General features: G+C 37.1%; 1 protein-coding gene across 1 annotated transcript in view; it reads left to right on the forward strand.

Moving 5' to 3' along the window:
* DHX9 (DExH-box helicase 9) overlaps positions 1-16,621 on the forward strand; it is a 44,903-nt gene that overhangs the window by 20,393 nt on the left and 7,889 nt on the right. The window contains exons 13-23 of the mRNA XM_068985981.1: positions 3,220-3,361; positions 3,798-3,880; positions 7,252-7,408; positions 9,491-9,591; positions 10,977-11,190; positions 11,371-11,465; positions 11,740-11,813; positions 12,907-13,059; positions 14,811-14,971; positions 15,751-15,862; positions 16,448-16,609. Coding sequence (XP_068842082.1) covers positions 3,220-3,361; positions 3,798-3,880; positions 7,252-7,408; positions 9,491-9,591; positions 10,977-11,190; positions 11,371-11,465; positions 11,740-11,813; positions 12,907-13,059; positions 14,811-14,971; positions 15,751-15,862; positions 16,448-16,609 — 1,454 coding nt within the window. The remainder of the gene's footprint in view (positions 1-3,219; positions 3,362-3,797; positions 3,881-7,251; positions 7,409-9,490; positions 9,592-10,976; positions 11,191-11,370; positions 11,466-11,739; positions 11,814-12,906; positions 13,060-14,810; positions 14,972-15,750; positions 15,863-16,447; positions 16,610-16,621) is intronic.

The raw sequence follows: 16,621 nt of genomic DNA on the forward strand, positions 1-16,621 counted from the left end.
TTTTTTTCCAATAAGCAAGTGTCTTTTAATTTTATGGCTGCAGTCACCATCTTCAGTGACTTTGGAGGCCAAAAAACTGAAGTCTGTCACTGTTTCCATTGTTTCTGCGTCTGTTTGCCATGAAGTGATGGGACCAGATGCCATGATCTTAGTTTTCTGAATGTTGAGTTTTAAGCCAACTTTTTCATTCACCTCTTGCACTTTCATCAAGAGGCTTTTTAGTTCTTATTTGCCTTCTGCTGTAAGGGTGGTGTCATCTGCATATCTGAGGTTATTGATATTTCTCCCAGAAATCTTGATTCCAGCTTGTGTTTCATCCAGCCCAGCGTTTCTCATGATGTACTCTGCATATAAGTTAAAGGGTGACAACATACAGCCTTGACGTACTCCTTTTCCTATTTGGAACCAGTCTATTGTTCCATGTCTAGTTCTAACTGTTGCTTCCTGACCTGCATGCAGATTTCTCAAGAGGCAGGTCAGGTGGTCTGTTATTCCCGTTTCTTTGGGCCTAAAATAAGATAAAACTGAGAGTACTTTGTCCTTAAGTTTGCATTCAAAGTTTGGTTCTCTTTATCTTATCACCTTAAGGTTCAATAAAAACCAATCAGAACAAGAGTAGACAATATAGAAAAACAGATAAATGATTGACTTTAGCAGAATGCTTATTATATGCTGGGTTCTATTGTAAACAATTGATATTTTTGAGCTCATTTAAAGTTCATGACTTTTTTTTAAGTTTATGACTCTTAAGATGTAAGTACTGTATCATTTAGTAATTTTCTTTCAGTAACTTGAGGCACAAAGAGATTTAAAAATCGCCCAAGATTAACACAGGAAGTGGTTGAAACTAATATTCACAACCAGTCTGCCTTCAGTATTCCCCGTTTTGACTGCCACTTTCGGTTACCTTACCAGCTATAAGCAATGCTGGCAAGTCTGTCGCACAGTTAGGGAAGAGCTAATTACCCTTCCAAGTCTTCTTAGGTAAAGTGGTTCCTGTCAGCTGTAACCCTGTACTTCTGGCATTTGGAAGGAGAGCATTGCAGGTAGACGGATACCACCTCCTAGGCGGACGAGGGTTGACTTAGGGATTCTTAACCTGGAAAGTATAATTAATATTCAGGGAAGCGTCTTGAACCTTGAAATAGCACCCCCCCAAAAAGAAATTGTGCGTATACATTTATGTGGACATGTGTAAACCATGCTTTTAATGTGTCTGAAATGAATATATGTCTTAAAATTGCCCTGTATATTTTATAGGAGAGTTGGGTTTGGGGAGGATCTAAAAATGTTGACCAAAGGAATGCATTTAAAATTGATGATATCCTAAACTTGAAGAGATAGGATGGATAGGTGTCCATTTTTCTAGGATAGAACCCTTAGCTTTTTTCTTCTCAAACTATTCCTTGATTGTCCTTCTCACTCCCCAAACTAGCTATGATTTCTTCATTGTGGTTTGGGGGGGTTTTGTTTGTTTGTTTTTTAATCTTTTTCTGTTTGTCTAGCACCTTCTGTGGCACCTGATATTAATGTGCTATGACTACTTACCTTATGAATTAATAAATGGGTGAATGGTAGATACAGCAAAGGATGAAATTGTTCGCATTCTTAATAACTCGTACATCTCAGTTAAATAGTTCTTTAAAGGTGTGCCTTCACTTACAACAAGTTCTCTACCACGTGTGATCGGTTTCCCTATTGAAAGATCACTTGATACCATTAAGAGTTAGGGCCAGTGGTGAAGAAATTTTCTGTAAAAACCTTGGAATCAATTTGTATACAGAGTGAAAAACAGCATTTTAAACATGTCTGCCTGCCGGGGTCCTGCCCCGGTGGATCCAGGGAATTCGAAGGGGAGATGGAGTGGGCGAGGAAAAACTTATTTATTTAATTAGAAATATAAAGAGAGATTAGGAAGAAATAGTGTAGTAGGAAAATTTATTGGAGGAAAGAGGCTGAATAACTTGGTTTACGTGGAAAGCCAATAAAGTTCCAGACAAGGAACTTGCACCATCTACCTTAGGCCGCTGGCGTCCTCTTGAATAGCGGGGGGTGCCCCACCTTGGGCTCCCTCTCTCGTGGATCTTAGAAGCCGAGGCAAGTAAGTAGACATGGTGAGCCTCCACGCCCCAGATGGGAATTCAGCCAGAAAATAGAGTAAAGACACGGGGGAAACCAGTCCAGTGACGGGCCCATCCCTTATTGTCCAGAAAGGCCTTTTATACTTTTTTTTGTACATAGACATCAATGGATAATATAAAATTATGCAGCATCAGCAGCCCTGACTCTTAGCAAAACCAGGCTTTCTTTCTAGTATACAACATACCTAGTTGTAAGTCTTACCTTGTGTAAGTCTTAGGTGATTTACATCATCTTCTGGCCAGAGGGCCAGTTAACATTTTACGGCCTTTTTCTGATAAGGATTTGTCAACCAGAAGACTTATTTGTGTTGTTCTTCCCAAAGTCCGGTGCCACTCTCAGAAAGCACTAAATAAAGTTACATTTTTACATAGCAAGGATACAAGAGGAGTGCAGTGATATATAACAAAGAAAAGTAATTAACTCAAAAGTCTAGTGTTGCTAACATCAAAACTACTATATTTTTATTTCTGTATCCCAATTACATTGATTAATATCCTTCAGGTGCCTAAAAGGTAAAGAATATGGAGGCCTGGCAGCAGTCATTGAGTCAACAGTGAAAACCCGTGACCAATATAATTTTTAGCTTTTTAGAAAAGGCTCTGTATCTCTAAGATGCTCTAAGCTTCGTGCCTCTCGCGGTTGGGGGGCTGTAAACAGATCACAAGTTGTAAAAAGTCCGGGGGAACCTGTTAGGCAAGTTAGAGAGCCATCCAAAGGGGGTTCAGACTGAGACATTCTTTTTATATGCCATAAGGCCGGCAGACTCTGGTTTTTGGGGGTAGATGTTCAGGAAAACTCAGGGGGAACCCCTGAAGCTAGATCACGCCTTTGCGTTTTGTCTGGCTTCCTTCCTCATGACCATTGCCATGGGCGGGATTCCTCACGCTGGCTCCCGGCATCTGCCATAGAATTTTTTTTTTTTTTTTAATTTTGGAACTTTCTAAATATATCACTATTATTATTTCTGTTGATTACTGAGCTGGCAGTGGGTCAGGTTTACTACAGTAATTTAATAACCCTACTAAGTGTAACTAATTTTGTAGCATTTAAATCACTTTTTTTGTTTGTTTGTCTCAGCCCAGGAGAATCAGTGCGGTTTCTGTGGCAGAACGAGTTGCATATGAGAGAGGAGAAGAGCCTGGAAAAAGCTGTGGCTATAGCGTTCGATTTGAGTCCATACTTCCTCGCCCTCATGCGAGTATAATGTTTTGCACTGTAGGTCAGTGACATGTTTTATTTTTGCCTTTCACTTGGGGTGTACATTGTGTTGTTTGTGAAGAAAACTTGATAACAGCACAGAATGACTGGAAATGAAGAATCAAGAGCCCAGTCTCGGAATTCTTGTTTAAACAGAACTTATGGCAGTTTTCTTCTTAGAGAGTATGATACATTTCTAGTTGTTGTAGCACAGAGCAAATGAAATCAACTTAGGTTACGAGAGTAACGTCTTTTTCATACTCTTCATTAGACAGGTATGTTTCAGAGTACAAATCACTTTTTAAATAATTTATACCAGTGATGAAACTAAAATGCTGGGGTTGTAGTAGTTGAAGCATGGATGATTGTCTGGAAATTTGTTTCTTTGCACTTTTCTGTACCTCCCTACTTTACCATAGAAGCTCATCTCCAGTGTTTACTCTGATTTTCTTTTCAAGGTGTGCTCCTAAGAAAATTAGAAGCCGGCATTCGAGGAATCAGTCATGTAATTGTAGATGAAATACATGAGAGAGACATAAATGTAAGTAACTTGAGAATTATAGTAAGGCACTGGTACTAATACTCTGAATAAAGAGAGCTTACAACTTGTGACAAAATTAGGTACTTTAGTCACTAGGATATTGGCCATTCTGTTTTAAGCAAAGTCATTAAACCCTTTTTTTGTTGTTAAAGCAGAGTTCTAAAAGTAAAGACCTCTTATTGTAAAGTATAATTTCAGTGATTATTAAGCTATACCATAATTCAGCAACTGAATGATTTATCACTGAATATCTGATGGAATTTTAATGATCAGTTTTTCTTTGAGTTGAAAATTTGTAATAAATTTTACTTTTTTTTTCTTTTGGCCATGTGACTGGCGGCATCTTAGTTTTCTGACCAGCATTGAACCCATCCCCATAGTTGAGTCCTAATTAATTGTTGCACCACTAGGGAGTTTTAAAATTTAATACAGTTAACAGTGTTTTTTGAATATTTGTAGTTTTAGTCTTTTTTGATGTTAATGGTAATACCAGAATTAAGAAAAAAACTAGATTTTTCACACCTGATCCTCTTGGTTCTTAGCAAAACTTATATAGAATTAACTTTTTATACAGTTGTATAATTCAAAGATTGATCCCATAAAGCAGTCTGTTTTCTATGACACTGTTTTACGTATCCAAACAAAGATGTTAGTGGATGGATAGTAACTCATTCAAACTATTGCCAAACTGCTGTATCTTTACTAATAGGTAACACACAAATGTCTTCGAGTTTAAATTATTCCAGATCATACTAGAAACATGGATTATTGTTACTAACTTCCCCCAAAATAAGTGGTATTGGTTAGCTTTTCTTTGTCAGGTCTATATTAATATATTGTTCATTCAGTAAAAATGGAAAAACAGCTTGGCAGAAACTTTGTTCTCTTTCAGATGAACCTAATCTAAATTTGTCACTTTAAGAGGGAAAACCCCAAAGAACTTATAAGACCAATTAGAAATATTTAGCAATATGGCTGGATAAAAAGTTAATATACAAAAGTCAGTTGCATTGTATATGTTACCAACAGCTAGAAAACAACTAAAAAGATAACACTGCACTAATCAGAATGTCAAACACCTAAGACTGACTCCAGCAAAAAGACCCAGAACCTCTATAGGAAAAATAGAACTTCATAACAAAATACGAGAAAAGAGCAGGTTGTGTTCATGGCTAGAAGGACTTATGTCAGTTCATCTGAAGTTGATCCACATTTGAATGTCTAATCATATTTCCAGTAGGTTGTTTTTTTAATGGAAGTTGTTTTTTTTTTTTTTAATTGTAAACAGGGAAGATTTATGGCCAGAAATAACCAGGACTCCTATAGACAGGCAGAATGAAAGCTCTTGCTTTACAGATGTTGGGACTTAATTTGAAGCTCTAGTAATTGAGATAGTGTGGCACGAGGGGGGACAGTTTGACTGACGGAGTAACAGTGTAGAAACAGATCGTGTGGCGTGCAGCTTTGGTGTAGTAGAATGAGTGATAGGTGTCACGTTAGATCACTGGGAAAGGGAGTGGACGATTCAAGAAATGGAGCTGGAAACAAATGCTCATCTGTAAGGAGATACTTGAATAGTTTTCGATCCTTACCTCATAACCAAATATAAACATCAGCTGCAGGTAGATAAGGATCTAAGTGCCAAAGCAATTTTAAAACTCTAAACTAGAATATGTAAGTAGACAACTAACAGCAGTACCCAGTAAAAATATAATGTGGCCCACACGTCATTTTTAATTTTCTAGCCTCATATTTTAAAAGGTGAAGAGAAATACAAAGTTAACTTAGTATATCTAAAATTTTCATTATGTGGTCAATATAAAATATATATCAAGGTTTTTTGCATTTTCTTTTTCATGTTAGGTCCTCAAAAATCTGTGTATTCTGCTCTTAGAGCACATGTTAGTTTAGATCAGGCATATTTCATCTCCTCAGTAGCCACAACTTTATGGGGCAACAACAGTCCAGTCCTTCTAGAAGAATTTCTTTAAACATGAGATGCATTAGCCATGATACAAGACTGATGTGTTCCATCTAAATTAAGATCAGTTATTCATTCAAAAGATACTTTACGGAAAACCACAATCTTGAAGATTGCAATATAGCCAACAAAGGATTAGTAATATAGAAACACCTCCTGCACATTAGTAAGAAAAGTACAGATGGCTCAGTAGAGAAATTTGAAAGAGGAGTTATATTTGGCTAGCAGACATGATGTGGGGTGTTGGTCTCGTTAGTGAATAGGAAAGTACAGACTAAGACCATAAGATACTTCTCTTTTATATCCACTTGATTAATAAAATATAAGTGATGATACCAAGTATTGAAGAATATAAATGTCATCAGCCTCTCTTATTTGAGCATTATCTCCCAAAGTTCAACATTTTGCACCATCTCAGTACAGTTTCACACCTACACTTACTCATGGAAGCTTGGATATGTACCACAGGAGGTGCACACAGGAGTGTTCAGAGGGCAAAATGTTTGGACGATTAAGATCCTGAAAACAACATAGATGCCTGCAGAGGGCATCCCCAGAAATCTTCAGGTGAATTAACGGGTATATACACACATTGTGATATTTAAGTAGTTTTGTCAGACTGGTAACACACGTGGGTGAATCTTAGCAGTGCTATGGTGTGTGAAAAAGGAAATCCTAAAAGATGACATAGAATATTGTACCCTCTCATAAAGATAAAAATAGGTAAATTTAAAAATTCGATGTATTCATACATATATATGTCTGTGTATATGTATTTAGATACAAATATAGATAAGAGGAAAGGTATATGAAAAGAAATAAAGATTCAGAATGGTGGCTCTCTTTAGCTTGGGGAGGCAGAATGATGGACTTGAAGACCATATTGCCAGAGAAAAGTTTGTCAGAGATCCACCTTTAATGTTGTTTGGTAGGTTGATGGAAACTCTACATTATTAAATAAGTGCCTTGATCATTGTTTGTTTAAATGGACTAAGTACAACCTTTTCAACATATTTAAGATTAGGTAGGTAATTGGAAAACTGATTAGGCTGAAAAACTGAAAGGCTCATTGTGACTTTCCCCCTTTCTTTAGTTAAAGTTTGTGCAACTGAAAATGTAAATTTCATTGAAAATTTCCTCTCATTAAATTTTTTTCTTCTCCCTTCCCCTACCCTGATAGCACTCATTTCGAATCCCCACAATGAATAGGCTACAACTGTTGTTAAAAAGTACTGTTACTGCATTCCACTGTAATCCCTCATAAGCCACCTTAAAAACCAAATTTCACTGATATCTTGTGCTTATATAACTCAGAAGTCTTTTTAGGTGTGTCTCATGAGCAAGGACTTCTTAATTCATTTGTTTTTCTTTTGTGTTTATGTTATAATAGACTGACTTCCTTTTGGTAGTGCTGCGTGATGTCGTTCAGGCTTATCCTGAAGTTCGCATTGTTCTCATGTCTGCTACTATTGATACTAGCATGTTCTGTGAATATTTCTTCAATTGCCCAATCATTGAAGTTTATGGGAGGACTTTCCCAGTTCAAGGTAAATATTGTGGGAGTAGGGTGGGAAGGTGAACATTTTTTGTGCAGTAGTGTGTAGTTTTCCTTAATCCCAGAGATAAGAGTAATCTCAAGGATATTTAAAATAAAGTCTAAATTAAGGTATCAAATACATCATAACATTCTTGGGGTTTTAGTCAAGCAGTAGTGATGATCACAACTTGAGGAGTTTATGTATCCAGTAAATTATCTGTCCTTAATAGCTAAACTTCTAAGATTCTGTACAGTCAAATGTAAATTACTATGGCCTATATATATTCATGGAAAATACTATTAAAAGTTTAAGCTGCCAGGGCCAAATTAACTAGAGAATCAATCTTTTGTAGAGCAGAGCAGGCAGATATTGAAACAAGATTAAGGTGAGTGTTTGTTAAGTTCATGCATTTCTGATTATTAAGAGCTTCTTTATTTGGAAGATTTTTATCATCACCATACTCTATGATAGTCATCTAGTAGCTTGTTTTTAAAAATGAATTACTTGGTACAATCTAATTTGAAGACATGAAAATAAGCTAAAAAGTTTTCAGTGTGCATATGGAATGATGAATAGCTGTGTCAAGATGCTAACTTTTGAAATTAAAAGGTAAGAGTAGCTCTGAAATAAAAGTCAGTGCACTCATATCTCATGAGGGTACAGTTAGTAATTCCCAGATGGCTTTGCATGCATACTGGGATTCAGAAAATAGGTAAGTGAATGGCAGATGGTGAGAACCAGGTTAACTGCTGTAGTGAGAGGCTATATAGGTGAGTATAAGGGGAGACTTGAATAAACTCTGGTATTGGGTTACAGTTGTAGACATCTGTAAGAATTCATGTTCTAATAGAAGTAAATAAATGCAGACAAGTCTGGATCCATGAATTTGTATACATACATTTCCTTGCTTTGTCTGCTGAACAAGCCTGGAAGTAATGACATTCTAGTATGATACCCAGATCTTGTTTCCAATACCATTCTCCAATTAAAGGAACCAGATGTCCTTAAAGAAAACCGATTCTGAGGCAGGGAGTGCACAAGATGAGCCTGAAACATTTTGTAGTACCAGAAAGTAAGGAAGTGCTTAAAAACAGTGAAGGAGTCAGAGGGACATAGGAGTCAACTGTAAGCTCTCAGTGGCCAAAAATGGAATAGGTGGAACAGAAAAATAAAAAACAGTATTGGATTTAACCTGAAGTATAAAAATAGGTATCCATGGGGTAGCAAAGATTCAGGCACGACTGAGCAACTAAACTGAACTGATTAATTTGTGCAGTGGTTGAATAAATACGTGGATAATAAAGACACAGCTCTCATATGAAGAATTACAGAAAAAATTATGTAGATACTCAAAAAAGTAACTCTTTAACTCTTTATATCTTCAGGGTGCTCTGCTTAATGACTTGCTTCCAAAGAGTAACATAGGGAAATGGGGAAACAAGTAACTTGGCAAACACTGCCTCACCATGATCAAGTTTATATCACAATGAGGAGTTGTATTGATATGTACCTTTGCTATAATGTGATGAGAATGGTACTCTGGGGCTCTTTGGTGTAGTGGGGACGTGTTTAAAGTATGAGACATTTCCAGAACACTTCTGGAACACTTCAGAGAACCTCAGGAGCATAATTGATCAGTAGATGTTCCAGCCTTTGCACTGAGGTCCTTCTTTAGAGTAGTAACTGGAAGGAACCCATTTTATAAGGATGGACTATGGTTTATTATTGATTTCTGTCCACATGTACCACACCATGGGAATATACAACATAGAGCACAGTATGCAGTCCATGAATGTTAGTGGACACCCTGACTGGCTTTGTGGGAACATGTATGTATGAGAGATACCTCACCCCTTTCTTCATGGTTTAAGAAATGGTAACACTTAGTTTGGTTGGGAAAACAGGTTATTGCCCCTGAACACTTAGTTTGGTTGGGAAAACAGGTTATTGCCCCTGAAAATGCCTTGGCAGTTGTGAAAAATCAGATTGAAGGGCATGAAAGTAATTTTGAATTGTGAATTAGAGGATGAGTTTTAAAGACTGCTCATTCTGAAAGTTGCTGTTACTTACCCAACTGTATTGTCCTGGTAGAATACTTTTTGGAAGATTGTATTCAGATGACCCACTTTGTTCCTCCACCAAAGGACAAGAAGAAGAAGGATAAGGATGATGATGGTGGTGAGGATGATGATGTAAGTGAATTTAATGAAGAATTTTCATTGTGGGCAAAATTTTTATTACAGAGAATGATTTCAGTAAAAAGATGCAACAAGTTAGCATTACAAAAAAAACCTTTAAAAATTGACTATATCTACCTTTGAATTTGCTGATGTATTTGAATTCACTGATGTATTTTACTCCAAAAGATTCCACATTCAGTGAAAAGTTTTTTTCATAACGAGTTTTATCTCTGGCATAAAGGTTCTAAAAAAACAGAAAGAGGAGGATATTTAGTAACTGTTTTGTATGATTTTGCTGCTCTGTTATTCCGTGAGCCATAGCACCTGGAAAACTGGTAGGTACAGTCTTGTACCCCATCTCAGATGTACTGAGTCAAAATCCACATTTTAAGATCTGCAGGAGACCCATGTGTACAGTATAAAGTTTTAAGAAGCAGCAGTTGTAGTCCTTGGTTACACAGACTATATGGTGATGACATTAGCACATGGAGAGAGTATGAAAGTGGGGGATAATGAGGGATTTCCTAAGAAGAAATGGGAAAGAAAAGTTGACACTTGTTTCATAGTGCTTAAGAGTTGGACCAGTGATACTTTAAAAGTCTGGAAATGTGAGGAGAATGAAGACTACAAGGCAGCCAACAATGTAGAATATACTGAACATAACCTCAGATTTTTTTTTTCCTTTTTTTTGAGGATTGGTAGTTTTAATCAGATACTTTGAAGATATAAATGAATTCTATTATGAATTGCGTTCTCAAATCTTCTGATGAATTAGAAAATTTATGGGGGGGATGGGAATCATAACAAGTTTGTTTCTCATTACTGAAGGTTTGGGTTATCTTTGTTTCTCAGGCACACTTTTTGGAAAATACCGACCATAGTATTTCAGATGAAGGTGATCCAATGTCCTGTCTGTAGGACTCATTTTAGAATTAAAGGACTTAATATTTAGGGTGAGATGAGTCTGGAAATTACACAGAGAAGCATTGCATATATATATATATATAAAGTAATTACACAGTAATTGATACAAAGAGAGGATCATAGAAGCAGTTCGTTAATTGGTAAGGAAAATATTTTTTGAGAAACCAAGGTTATAGTCAAAAGAGAGAAACTTGGTAGAAAGAGCCATTAGTAACTTCAGTCAAATGAAGAATTTGTGCCTTGAATTTTAGTCATGTCCTGTGGGACATGTTGGTCAGTGGAGAAATTCAATAAGCCAGTATGCAGTGGTTTTACATTTTTAAAAATTAAATTTCTTCTATATGCTAAATACAACTAAACAGCTAGAGATAATAAGGATATTTAGGTGTCATTTGAACATTGAGAACACATCTATTTAGTTGTGAGCTGTGGTGATTGAGACAGTCCAAAATATGTTTGCCTATTTTTTGCAGGCAAATTGCAACCTGATCTGTGGTGATGAATATGGTGCAGAAACAAGGATAAGCATGGCTCAACTGAATGAAAAGGAAACTCCTTTTGAACTCATTGAAGCTCTACTTCTGTACATTGAGACCCTTAATGTTCCTGGAGCGGTGTTGGTCTTTCTGCCTGGCTGGAATTTGATTTATACTATGCAGAAGCATTTGGAAATGAATCCACATTTTGGTATGAGTCTTTCTTGAATTTTCAACTATTTGAGAGTGGGAAGTGAATGATTTTGCTTGTTCTCTAGCCAGTATGTGAAAACAAAGTTTAATGTATTGATTTTTGATTAAAAAGTACATAATGTAGGCAGTTTTAAACTAGGCTCCTTTTTAAGACCTGGACTTTTCCATATTGTTACAGGAAGCCACCGGTATCAGATTCTACCTCTGCATTCTCAGATTCCGCGAGAGGAGCAGCGCAAAGTATTTGATCCAGTACCAAGTGGAGTAACCAAGGTAACAGGGTTGCAAGTGCCTTAGATATTAAATGAGACAGACCTTCAAAGAGCTATCCAAAAAAGTTGTAAATGATCTAAATTGAGGAAGAAAAACACAGGTCTTTTCTTCATGAATTTAGTGGTTTTTCCAGTTATCCAGTCATTGAGTGATTTTTTTTAAAAAAACTTTTGTAATTCTATTGTCACTTACTACATAGGCAGATTATTCTTTTTTTGAGTACATGATAAAATATTTTCCTAAGTATAATTTTTAAAATTTCATTTCTTCACAGATTATTTTGTCCACAAATATTGCTGAGACAAGCATCACCATAAATGATGTTGTTTATGTCATTGACTCCTGCAAGTAAGTTCTCAAGGAGCCCATTGCCTGGGGCGTAAGAAGTCAGTTAGCAGAATCAGAACACTTGGTTTTTAAAACTCTATTCTTCTACCATCAAAATTACTGTGCTGTGTCTGTATGTACTGAGTGATTCTTGGTGTTGATCATCATATCAGTTATGGTAGAAAGTGACAGAGCTTAATGTTAGCTTCTGGCTGCTTCTCATTATTTTTATCTGCTGGTATTTTTCTCATATGCCATTGGGTGTTTCCATTGACCACTGCAGTACAGTAGTGAGCTGTTTGGTGTGTAAAGATACCCAATATTTAGGTTGTGACAGGTGTCCTACTTGTAGGACACTCACTTAGAATGAAGACTTGTATTTGCATGAGATGGCCTAGGAAACACTGTGTTACAGGTAAAGTAATACACAGAGAGGACAGGAACGTCGAAGCTTGGTTCTGTCTAGCCAGCTTGTGCTGCTTGTCTTCTCTGTGTAGTTCCTAAGCCTGTCCTGGAAGTTGAAAAAGATTTTCCAGTGCCCATGTCAGGTCACCCTCAGTCATTTAGTGACAGCTGCCTGTATGTGACATTGACAAATTCCGAGTTTGCTACAGGGCTCCAAAAGTACCTTGCTGACAGCGCTTGGTGAGGTCATTAGAAGTACTGCATGTTCCGGTTTAGCACATAGTCTTTAGATCATAGGTTGCCTAACAGTTATAAACTTTGGAATAGAGTTGGCTTGAAATAATTATCACTTAGTTACGTATATGTGCCATATCCTGTTTAAATGCTATATGTTCATTGATTCACAAAATATAAAAACACTGTGAGGTAGGTGCTAGTATTATACACGTTTTCAGATGAGGAAAATGAGTCACAGAAAGATTAGTAACTTGGCCAAGATCATCCAGCTGGTAAGTGGCACGTGTGTGTTACATCACCTCATAATAGGTTGGCAGCTTAGAGAGTGCAGAGTCAAATTCTTGGCGCTACTCACAGACAGACATTGCAGGTAGGCCTAACTATCTGGAAGCGCCTGCCACTTAGTGGAAATATAATAGCCATGTATTGATAGTCATGTGAGTTTTAGAATTAACCGCCCATTCCTATTTAGGCAAAAAGTGAAGCTGTTCACTGCTCACAACAATATGACCAATTATGCTACAGTATGGGCATCTAAAACAAACCTTGAGCAGCGGAAAGGACGAGCTGGCCGTGTACGCCCTGGATTCTGCTTTCACCTCTGTAGCCGAGCTCGTTTTGAGAGGTAAGACCAATTCTTGAGTGGAGAAGGAAGATTTTCTTTCAGCCTTATTATGCACACAGCCCCTCCCCACACCTCTGCCCCGACATAACTTAATGAACTCAGTACATAGTGCTTTCAGTTAAGTTCATTGCAGGAAACTTAGCTTAGATATAAGATTATAGTGAGAATGAGATGAAATTAGAAATTATCAACAGTGGCATATTTGATACTGGTATACTGTTTATTGATAATCTTTTAAAAGCATGACATGTTTTCCCCACCCCCACCCCACCCCATCCCCCCCCAAAAAAGGATATATGTGCATTATTCAGGCACCACATAGGGAGTACTGTATTTATGAAATGATTAGCTTTCTGAAAAAATATGTTAAAATAATAACACTTTGGTGTTTATAGAACCCACAACCACCCAGCAGCACATCACCTCTGTCATATGATCTGCCTCGTGTGTGAGAGAGGGCATTGTTCACCTAAAGAAACCAGAGCCTAAGGAGCTTAGCAGACTTCTCCAGTGCTGAAATCCAAGTCTGTCAGTGCCTTGTCCATTTCCATTTATACCACAGAGCCTTTTGGGGAATGTTAGTGGGTGAGACCAGTCGCTTTAATGCGCTTCTCTGGGGCATGAGTGCACCATCTTCTCAGTTTGTTGGCTCTCCAAATGAGGTGGTATTCCCTGTGTGCCTCCCCGCAAACCACCCCCCCTAATGTTTTTAAATAAAAAATACTGTCCTTGAATTATAGACTTAAGATATCTATTTAGTTGTATGTTTTCTGGAAATCAGTGTGGTGTACATTAGCTTTAATAAGTTGATAATAAAGGTAAGTTAGAGGGGCGTGTGTATTTACCGCAATGAAGAAATTGTGGGCCAGACTTATTTAGGTCTAGATGTATATAACACACTGAGTAAAAATCAGAGCTTTGATTTGTTTTTATACTGGTAGCATGGCTCCCTAGTAATTGTAAATATAGGTTTATTTGAGCATCAGAAATTATTCCAGGCAACTGGCTGCAACGTGGTACTTAGTTCTTTTTAAAGGTTGGGTTCTCCCTTGAACTGAAGAAACACCTTGGAGTAAAATCAGCCCACAGCTAGTAACAGCATGAGTAGATCTGAGATTTTTGTTCTTTTTTTCTGTAAGATAAAGTATAGGTATGCTATATGCATTTATGTAAACCCAATTTAAGCTGATCTAAGTCTTGCCAGAAATGTTTGCATTCACCTCCAGATGATCCCGCTGAATCTTCATTACAAATAGTTCATATAGAATAAGCCTGAGTTAGAAATGTAGGGACCTGCATTTTAATGTTATTTGTACCTAACGTATCATATAACCTTTAACATTCACGCTCTTTAGGTCTTTATTTCCCCATTCTATAAAATGAGATTAAGTTACTTAACCTTTTTGTGTGTCTTTCCTTAGTTGGGGAAAAAAGGTAGTATAATACTAACTCCATAGGGTTTGTTTGAGAATTAAGTATGTCAGTAATGGAAAGTATTGAGAACAGTGCTCGGCACACAGTAAACTCTCACTAAATACTATTGTTGTTAATTTATTTGTGTAGTTTTTATTAATAAAATTTTAAAAGGTTAGAGAGTCTTGTCCAAGAGAGTCTTTGTAGTAAATATAAGTATTCTTTGGTAATTGTGGAAGGATGAGGGAAGGGCCTGATTAGCTCTCTGCAAGGTTTTTGTTAAGTAAACGCGTGTGTACACAAAAGAAGATGGTTATTTTATGCTTATTTTCTCTTAGACTCGAAACCCACATGACACCAGAGATGTTCCGAACACCATTGCATGAAATTGCTTTGAGCATAAAACTTCTGCGTCTGGGAGGAATTGGCCAGTTTCTGGCCAAGGCAATTGAACCTCCGCCTTTGGATGCTGTGATTGAAGCAGAGCACACACTTAGAGGTACCCACAAATACAGATCTGCCTAACTCATGTGAATTACACCATCTGTCTTGTCCTCACAAATAACACTTCACAAAGGAGTCAAGAAGAGGATACAGTCCACAGGACTGTGACAGTAAAATTTCCAATGTTGCTTAATGTACTTAGTATGATCAGTATATAAAATGAGCAATATAAGTTAAGAAAGGAGTAATATGAGTCTCATCTGGGGAAAAAACGGAGAAAAGGCAGATGTTATTTCTTAACCAATATTTAAGATCAGAGAGTGAATTATTCATGATACCCACAGCATTTTATGTACATCTCTTAGAACCTCTATGTTTTCTAATCACACTTAGAGAAACAGTGTATAGTGGGAAAAAATAAGAACATTGGAGCCAATTTGAATTTTTAATCTCATGCTTATCTGCTATGTGAACTTCAGAAATTTATTCTCCAGATTTCATTTCTTTCTAAAAATTATTAACAGATGGTGTCAGACTTGTTAACAGCATGTTTTATGCACCTATTATAGTTATTACTGTACTTACAGACTTCTCATGGATGGTACTCAGCTTTACAGCCTATAGGGCCTAATTCTAGGGCTTTCTTCGTTAATTTTGTTCTGTTTCTGAGTGAAGAGAATTGTTGATATGGCGTGATGCTGGCATTTGGCTTGAAAAATGATGAAAACTTCAGTCAGTATCTGAAACTTAATCTGTAAAGTTAAGTTTCATCTTTGCCGGGGTTGAGGGGGTATTCATTACTGTTTCTGCTCACAAAGCAATCTCTCCCCACAGAGCTTGATGCATTAGATGCCAATGATGAGTTGACTCCTCTAGGACGAATCCTGGCTAAACTCCCCATTGAGCCTCGTTTTGGCAAAATGATGATAATGGGATGTATTTTCTAGTAAGTCCTTTATTTTATTGCTTACAGCTAAATGGTAAAACAGTTTCAGAATTTTATCCCCCTCCCAGTAAAAACAGGATGGGCCCAAATAGAAGAAAAAGCTTAAATATTCCTCAGTAGAGAAGTGGCATACTTGAGATACTGAGCAAAGTGTGAAATGAGAAGAGACTGTTCTAGTAGGTGGATACCTGGGCCTAACTTGTTGAGACGAAGAGCACAGATTTATCAAGAGAAGTGCATTTCCTCTAGGAGGTTAAGCAGCTGTCCAAGAAAGAGAAAGGTTAGGAAAACAGGTATATTTTGTTCACAAGTTTTGAAGATTAAGAGATTTAGTAAAATGAGGGAGAATGGGAAAGGAAAATATAATACTTGATCAATTTATAGTAACTAAGCATCCATTAACATCAAAGCTCATTTTTGTTTTTTTCTTTTTGCATCTGAAGAGCATCTGTAAAATTCTTTGTTAAACCAATTTCAGTACTAAAAAAGCAATATGATAGCTAATACCCTGACCCACAATTGACTGTACTGCCGAGTTGCTGGAACAAGAATGTGGTTTGGACCGAGTTTTCCCATCTTTTTCAGTGTGGGAGACGCTATTTGCACCATCTCTGCAGCCACTTGCTTTCCAGAGCCGTTCATCAGTGAAGGGAAGCGACTGGGTTATATCCATCGAAATTTTGCTGGAAACCGATTTTCTGATCATGTGGCCCTTTTATCAGTATTCCAGGCTTGGGATGATGCTAGGTATGGGCTTGA

This window comes from Capricornis sumatraensis, chromosome 14 (assembly GCF_032405125.1).
Source record: "Capricornis sumatraensis isolate serow.1 chromosome 14, serow.2, whole genome shotgun sequence".
Taxonomy (NCBI): Eukaryota; Metazoa; Chordata; class Mammalia; order Artiodactyla; family Bovidae; genus Capricornis; species Capricornis sumatraensis.